The sequence below is a fragment of the Bos mutus genome, chromosome 22 (assembly GCF_027580195.1).
Source record: "Bos mutus isolate GX-2022 chromosome 22, NWIPB_WYAK_1.1, whole genome shotgun sequence".
Lineage (NCBI taxonomy): Eukaryota > Metazoa > Chordata > Mammalia > Artiodactyla > Bovidae > Bos > Bos mutus.
Window position 1 is genome coordinate 14926460 of NC_091638.1, and position 8681 is coordinate 14935140.

Here is an 8681-nt window from a genome sequence, read left to right on the forward strand (position 1 = left end):
GCAAAGGCAATCAGAACTCGAGAGGCCCCCTGGACCTGCCCGAGCATCTACCCCAAAACCAAAATCTGTCTGTTTTACTATTTCACGACTTTCACCAACTCTTCTGACATTAACGGGGGGCTATCCCCGACCACCTTTCTCTGTAAGAAAATCAACTTAAAACTGTAGTTAATAAGTCTCCTGGGCATAATAGGAGTGTTTCAATTCAAACCCCTCTGATGACTTTCTAGCTTGCCTGACAGGTTTGTTCAGATTCACAGCCTCCCAACCACGAGAGGCTTGGGAAGCTTAAGGTATTCTAACAATGCAGAGCTTCTCAGAGAGTTAAAATTGTTAGATTAGAACTAGTAGAGGATTTCTTTGTTGAGCTAATGCTTGCTGCCAAGTTTCCATATCCCTTACCTACTGTGTCCCTGGGAGTGTATTGATTAATATAGTTGGTATATAGAAATGTAAGTAGTAGCTTTAATGTTTGTAACCTTGGACCCTTGAGTTAATTCTTTTCTTGTTATAGCCCACCACACTTTTGCCCTATAGGAATGCAACTTTATCTAATGCTTTCAGAGGGTGGCGCCTGACTTTAGAATAATCACCTTTAGAGAAAAATAAGTTTTCTGAAGAAAGGGTCATAAAATGTTAACAGGCCTCCTGGCCAGAAGATGATGTAAATCACCTAAAGCTTTTGCATATGATAAGTTTGCAGAAAGAAAGCCTGGCTTCGATAAGCATCAAGGACTGCTGACCTTGCATGATTCTACCCCCTCCCCCGCCCCCATTACCCTCTATGCACAACTTAAGGTATAAAAACTACTTTGGAAAATAAAGTTGCGGGCCTTGCTCACCGAAGCTTGGTCTCCCCATGTCGTCCTTTCTCTTTCCTTTTCTTTTTCAGGCTGATCCCCTGGAGCGCAGGGGCCCTCTGCATTCACTTTACTGCCTGGGCTTCTAAGACCCACTCGAGAAGGTGCCCAGGGTGGGGCACCTTCCACGATTTGAGTAGTCGCCTGTGGCCTACATGAACAGAGCAAGTCCCGTGCTGGGGCTTTATTGGCTTTCTGTGTAAACCAAGGAATATCAGCCTCTTTTCTCTCCTCTATTTTCTTAACTGCAAAATTCTTTCCTTATCTCTCTCTATTTCTATCCTTTTCACCAATGTCGTCCTCCCGAGGGAATCCCTGGATCCAACTGGGGCTGGACCCCAGTAGTCATACTTAATTTTGGGGGCTCCCAAATCACTGCAGATGATGACTGTAGCCATGAAATTAAAAGACACTTACTCCTTGGAAGGAAAGTTATGACCAACCTAGATAACATATTAAAAAGCAGAGACATTACTCTGCCAACAAACGTCGGTCTAGTTAAGGCTATGGTCTTTCCAGTGGTCATGTATGGATGTGAGAGTTGGACTATAAAGAAAGCTGAGCGCCGAAGAATTGACGCTTTTGAACTGTGGTGTTGGAGAAGACTCTTGAGAGTCCCTTGGACTGCAGGGAGATCCAACCAGTCCATCCTAAAGGAAATCAGTCTTGAATATTCATTGGAAGTACTGATGTTGAAGCTGAAACTCCAATATTTTGGCCACCCGATGCGAAGAGCTGACTCATTTGAAAAGACCCTGATGCTGGGAAAGATTGAAGGTGGGAGGAGAAGGGGACAGCAGAGGATGAAATGGTAGGATAGCATCACGGACTCAATGAGCATGAGTTTGAGTAAGCTCCCTGAATTGGTGATGGACAGGGAGGCCTGGCGTGCTGCAGTCCATGGGGTTGCAAAGAGTTGGACATGACTGAGTGACTGAACTGAACAGCGGTAAAAGTGTGGCCCAAGAGGTTGGCCCAGCTCCCTCTTTGTATGTTGCGGCAAACCACCTCCGCACTATGGTGCATAGGCAGCACAGTTCAGTTCAGTTCAGTCGCTCAGTCGTGTCCGACTCTTTGCGACCCCATGAATCACAGCACGCCAGGCCTCCCTGTCCATCACCAACTCCTGGAGTTCGCTCAAACTCACATCCAAATCGAGTCGGTGATGCCATCCAGCCATCTCATCCTCTGTTGTCCCCTTCTCCTCCTGCCCCCAATCTCTCCCAGCACCAGGGTCTTTTCCAATGAGTCAACTCTTCGCATGAGGTGGCCCAAGTATTGGAGTTTCAGCTTTAGCATCAGTCCTTCCGAAGAACACCCAGGATTGATCTCCTTTAGAATGGACTGGTTGGACCTCCCTGCAGTCCAAGGGACTCTCAAGAGTCTTCTCCAACACCACAGTTCAAAAGCATCAATTCTTCAGAGCTCAGCTTTCTTGACAGTCCAACTCTCACAACCATACATGACCACTGGAAAAACCATAGCCCTGACTAGATGGACCTTTGTTGGCAAAGTAATGTCTCTGCTTTTGAATTTGCTATCTAGGTTGGTTATAACTTTCTTCCAAGGAGTTCAGTTCAGTTCAGTCGCTCAGTTGTGTCTGACTCTTTGCGACCCCATGAATCGCAGCACACCAAGCATCTTTTAATTTCATGGCTGCAATCACCATCTACAGTGATTTTGGAGCCCCAAAAAATAAAGTCTGCCACTGTTTCCCCATCTATTTCCCATGAAGTGATGGGACCAGATGCCATGATCTTAGTTTTCTGAATGTTGAGATTTAAGCCAACTTTTTCACTCTCCTCTTTCACTTTCATCAAGAGGCTTTTTAGTTCCTCTTCACTTTCTGCCATAAGGGTGGTGTTATGCATATCTGAGGTTATCGATATTGCTCCTGGCCATCTTGATTCCAGCTTGTGCTTCTTCCAGCCCAGCGTTTCTCATGATGTACTCTGCATATAAGTTAAATAAGCAGGGTGACAATATACAGCCTTGACATACTCCTTTTCCTATTTGGAACCAGTCTGTTGTTCCATGTCCAGTTCTGACTGTTGCTTCCTGACTTGCATATGGATTTCTCAAGAGGCAGGTCAGGTGGTCTGGTATTCCCATCTCTTTCAGAATTTTCCATAGTTTATTGTGATCCACACAGTCAAAGGCTTTGACATAGTCAATAAAGCAGAAATCAGTGTTTTTCTGGCAGCACAGATCAGATCAGATCAGTCGCTCAGTCGTGTCCCACTCCTTGCAACCCCATGAATTGCAGCACACCAGGCCTCCCTGTCCATCACCAACTCCCAGAGTCCACTCAGACTCACATCCATCGAGTCAGTGATGCCATCCAGCCATCTCATCCTCTGTCATCCCCTTCTCCTCCTGCCCCCAATCCCTCCCAGCATCAGAGTCTTTTCCAATGAGTCAACTCTTCGCATGAGGTGGCCAAAGTACTGGAGTTTCAGCTTTAGCATCATTCCTTCCAATGAAATCCCAGGGCTGATCTCCTTCAGAATGGACTGGTTGGATCTCCTTGCAGTCCAAGGGACTCTCAAGAGTCTTCTCCAACACCACAGTTCAAAAGCATCAATTCCTCGGCGCTCAGCTTTCTTCACAGTCCAACTCTCACATCCATACATGACCACAGGAAAAACCATAGCCTTGACTAGACGAACCTTTGTTGGCAAAGTAATGTCTCTGCTTTTGAATATGCTATCTAGGTTGGTCAAAACTTTCCAAGGAGTAAGCGTCTTTTAATTTCATGGCTGCAGTCACCATCTGTACTGATGTTGGAGCCCAGAAAAATAAAGTGTGACACTGTTTCCACTGTTTCCCCATCTATTTCCCATGAAGTGATGGGACCGGATGCTAGCACAGGGAGGTGGTTAAAAGCAAGAATTCTAAAGCCAGACTGCTTCTGTTCAGATGCTGGTTTTGCCCTTAGCAGCTAGGAGATCTTGGGCAAGTTACCTAATCTCTGCTTTCTCATCTGTAAAACGGAAAAAATAATAGTGCTTTTTAGGGTAGTAAATCTGATTTTTTTTTTTAAGGGCCCAAAGGAAAAAGAGGGCTATATGCGAGTTTCTCCCTCAGCAAAAGCCGACACCGGTGTTTTCCTCGGCCTTGCAGGGTTTGGCTTGAAAGGAGGCAATGCCCAAAGTTCAGGGTCCAGATGCAGGCCTGTAGGCACCAGAGCGGTGTTTAAAGAGGTGTGAATGTCGACCCAGGTAGGCAAGCTCCCACAGAGTGGCGGTACCCAAAGCCTAAAAGCCCAGACGCTACCACGGATACCGCCCCTAAGCCCAGCTTGCACACACGTAGAAGATCCACAAACAGCTCAAGATTCTCAGGGGTGGGGCCAGAGGAGGACGTCAAGATTCTCTCTTATTAAGAGCGTGCCCAATCACAAATGACGTTCTGCCTGTTCCCCGCCCCCTAGGTGGGAGGACCCAATCAACGTAGAGAGTGTAGGCCAACCTATCTTGGTCCCTGCTGCGGCCGTAGTACGTCTGACCGCTCCGGTCTAGATCAGGAGATCTGCCGGGCCTGAGGCCGAGTTCCACCCTGGCTTCCCGGGATGTCGGTGGCTTTCGTACCGGACTGGCTGAGAGGGAAGGCAGAAGTCAATCAGGAGACCATCCAGCGGGTAAGCGCTAACACGGGCAGAGAGTTCTTAGTAGAGATCCTAAATGGCTGCGGATGCTGGAAGCTTCCTGGAGCGAGCAGCTGAGACTGGTGGTGTGCGTAGGTGACTTGCTGTGAGGTGAGAATGAAGTCAGCAGAGGTGCTGGGGCTGGAAAGCCCGGCCTTAGGGGGAGCGGGGGCGGGGGGCGCAGAGGCGGCAGTGGTCCTCGCCGCCCTGACGTCATCGCACTGACCCTTTGTCTGGTCTTTTAGCTCCTGGAGGAGAATGACCAGCTGATCCGCTGTATCGTGGAATATCAGAACAAAGGCCGGGCGAATGAGTGCGTCCAGTGAGTCTCCTCTTTATTCCCTTAATTTGTGAGTGTGAAGGGGAAGCTAGTATTGGAATCCATCAGCTGACCTGAACTAGGAGTCTTGAGTGAGCACAGATAAGGCTCAGAGGAATTACTTACTTGCCCAAGATAATACAGACAGTACATTGTGAAGCCTGGAGTCAGACGTGGCTTCCTCTTCAAAACTTGAATTGTGCTCATTGCAGAGTCCTCGAAAAGCCATGCCGGCCGATGACAACAGGGATGGGGACGGTTCAGTTAAGTTCAGTTCAGTCGCTCAGTCGTGTCTGACTCTTTGCGACCCCATGAATTGCAGCACGCCAGGCCTCCCTGTCCATCACCAACTCCCAGAGTCTACCCAAACTCATGTCCATTGAGTCGGTTATGCCACCCAACCATCTCATCTTCTGCCGTCCCCTTCTCCTCTTGCCCTCAATCTTTCCCAGCATCAGGGTCTTTTCAAATGAGTCAGCTCTTCGCATCAGGTGGCCAAAGTATTGGCGTTTCAGCTTCAACCTAAGTCCTTCCAATGATCACCCAGGACTGATTTCCTTTAGGATGGACTGGTTGGATCTTCTTGCAGTCCAAGGGACTCTCAAGAGTCTTCTCCAACACCACATTTCAAAAGCATCAATTCTTCGGCGCGCAGCTTTCTTCACAGTCCAACTCTCACATCGATACATGACCACTGGAAAAACCATAGCCTTGACTAGACCGACCTTTGTTGGCAGAGTAATGTCTCTGCTTTTTAATATGCTTGTCTAGGTTGGTCATAACTTTCTTCCAAGGAGTAAGCGTCTTTTAATTTCATGGCTGCAATCACTATTTGCAGTGATTTTGGAGCTCAAAAAAATAAAGTCAGCCACTGTTTCCCCATCTATTTCCCATGAAGTGATGGGACAGGATGCCTTAATCTTAGTTTTCTGAGTGTTGAGCTTTAAGCCAACTTTTTCACTCTCATTTTTTATTTTCATCGAGAGGCTCTTTAGTTCTTCTTCACTTTCTGCCATAAAGGTGGTGTCATCTGCATATCTGAGATTATTGATATTTCTCCTGGCAATCTTGATTCCAGTTTGTGCTTCCTCCAGCCCAGCATTTCTCATGATGTGCTCTGCATATGAATTAAATAAGCAGGGGGACATTATACAGCCTTGACAGACTCCTTTTCCTATTTGGAACTAGTTTGTTGTTCCATGTCCAGTTCTAGCATTCGGAAAATGTCTCACGAAATGATGAGAGCGGTGGCTGTTTCTGGTCGTGGATCCCTGGCTCATATTTTTGTGGTAACACATACAAAGACCAATAAAAGTTCTCAGTTAAGACAGAGGTAAATTTGGCACAGTAATTTAAGGTCCTCTCTAGCCATATGCCAAGATGAGAGAAAACACTCTGTTTTCTAAGTGTAGTTCCAGGAATTATGCCCCGTTTATTACAGAAACAAAAAAGATTTTATTTCATTGCGAATGAAGCCATGCTTTCCCCACCCCCTAAAAAGTAACCCTCAATTCCTCACTGAACAGCTTAGTGGAGATATCCATCTTGGGTAAGTCTTTACATTGGACACTGGCATTTGGTGATTTGCTTTTTTACAGTTTATAGTAAACAACTCCCATTTTTCTATATGGAAAACCGTTGCCAAACACTCTATTTGGTGCAGTGATTCTCAAATTATGGGTAAGTTACCAAAATCTCCTCATGGACATTTTCACATTGCATGGTGCATGATTCCTGCCCCCTAGTCTGATTTGGGGCTCGACCCCTTGACTGAGAAATGCGATCGTAGTAAACATGCTTTTATCATGGAAGTGTCTTGTCCTTTCTTTAACTTTTTTCAAGATTTTTTTTGGCCTTGTACCACATGGGATCTTAGTTCCCTGCCTGTGTGTGTGCTTAATCGCCTCAGTCGTGCTGTGTGACCCTACAGACTGTAGCTGACCAGGCTCCTCTGTCTATGGGATTCTCCAGGCAAGAATACTGGAGAAGGTTGCCATGCCCTCCTCCAAGGGATCGTCCCTACCCAGGGATTGAACCTGTGTCTCCTACATTGCAGGAGGATTCTTTTAACTGCTGAGCCACCAGGGAAACCCTTAGTTCCCTGACTAGGGATCTGACCTGTGACCCTGCAGTGGAAGTATGGAGTCCTAACCCTGGACCTCCAGGGAATTCCCTGTTCAAGATTTTTTTATAAGTAATACTGAGTATCAGGCACTACTTCAGCTACTGGGGAATCATTACCAAAACAGATACCAGCTCTGCTTTCATGGAGCTTACATTATAGACTGTAGAATCATATAATTAGGCATATAATAATAAGTGCTTTGAATAAGAATAAAGCACAGTAAATGGGAGGAAGTGCTAGTTTATACAGGTTATCTTTGATGTGGCATTTGGGTAGACACCTTAGGTGAGGAAGGCAGCTATGCAAATGTGTGAATCAAAGTGAGCATGGGGTGAAGTCCCCCAGGCTAGAGCTTGCTGGATAGCTTCAAGTCTCTACAAGGACTCCACTCTGGCCAGAACTTAGTGAGTAGAGGGAAAGTGACAGATGAGATCAGAGAGAGAGACTAGAGGCCCTGATCATGTAGGTCCTTATAGGCCATGAGAAGAGCTGAGCTTTACTCATAATGCGATGGGGACGTTTGAAGAGTTTTGAACAGAGGTATTACATGATCTTAACCTAAACTCTAAAATCACTCAGGCTGCTATGAGTATAATTACAGTAGGGGTACAAAGGTAGAACAGGGAGACAGGTTAGAGAGTGGTCCAGTACAGTAATCCAAGCAAGAAGTGATAGTGGCTTGGCCGAGAGATATAGCTGCGGTAGTGAGAAGTGAGAACAGGTAAGATTCTGGATGTATTTTCCTCTGATATGATAAATAGACACGTTGACAAAACTGATCTAGTCAGTAGATGAGCCATTCACTAGATAAAATTCTTTTCCAGTTTTTTGTTCAATAAAAACACACCTCTAATTTTTATGTTTTTCACCCATAGGTACCAGCATGTGTTACACAGAAATCTCATTTATTTGGCTACCATCGCAGATGCCAACCCAACCAGTGCTTCAAAAGCAATGGAATAGTCTTCCAGTTGGCTGTTGTGAGGAGTAATTGAATGTGATCTATTTCCTATGAAATGGATTTTTGCCAGCTCAACTGCTTAGAATGTGAATGGAACCTCTGTGGCTCTTCTAAAAATGTGAAAATGTGAAGAAAGCTACTAACTTAACCATATTCTCAGTATAAATACTTAATAATTAAGTGGATTCCCTCAATTAAGTTGACTCCAAGTGTCCTCCATCCTGAAATAAGTGTGTTTGGATAACAGAGATATAATGGGCATCTTCAAGTCAACCTTTTTAGTTTCAATCTGAAGAGGAAACTGAGCAGGTATTGGGCGATCAGCAGAAATTGGTGAGACTTTCCACTGAGACACTGCCAAATGGATGTGTGACTGTTTCTCCCTCCTGCCAGTTTGTGGTGGTGGACCCCTGACTGCTGTTTTCATGTTGCCTTGAAATAAAGCTTGCCTTTCCACAAAAGCCTGATATTAAGGTATAGAAATTTTCATGTAATGTCTTCCACTTGGTTTTTGAGGAAAAGTGTAAGGAGCTAAAAATACATGTAACACCACCACAGTCATTGCTAACAAAATTAATAGTAATTCTTAAGTATCATCCAACATCATCTACTAATAGAAGATGTGATGCCAAAGGAAGAGTATCTTTTTCTTTTCTATCCTTTTAAGGTTATTGGCTAGGCCTCTATAACAAAAGACAGATTAACAGAAGAAAAGCATATGCATTTATTTAATATAAGTTTACATGACATGGGAGCCTTCATAAGGAAAC

General features: G+C 45.3%; 1 protein-coding gene across 1 annotated transcript; it reads left to right on the forward strand.

Annotated features, from left to right (window-relative positions):
* Positions 1-4321: 4321 nt before the first annotated feature.
* SS18L2 (SS18 like 2) lies at positions 4322-8380 on the forward strand. The gene is made up of 3 exons (XM_005891077.3): positions 4322-4500; positions 4752-4828; positions 7826-8380. The coding sequence occupies exons 1-3, from the start codon at positions 4432-4434 to the stop codon at positions 7911-7913; spliced, it is 234 nt and encodes a 77-aa protein (XP_005891139.2). The 5' UTR covers positions 4322-4431; the 3' UTR covers positions 7914-8380.
* The last annotated feature ends 301 nt before the right edge of the window (positions 8381-8681 follow it).

Coding starts and splice junctions, on each gene's coding strand:
- SS18L2 (XM_005891077.3), top strand. CDS start 4,432: ATGTCGGTGGCTTTCGTACCGGACTGGCTGAGAGGGAAGGCAGAAGTC. Junction 4,501..4,751: donor ATCAGGAGACCATCCAGCGG/GTAAGCGCTAAC, acceptor CTGGTCTTTTAG/CTCCTGGAGGAGAATGACCA. Junction 4,829..7,825: donor CGGGCGAATGAGTGCGTCCA/GTGAGTCTCCTC, acceptor TTTCACCCATAG/GTACCAGCATGTGTTACACA.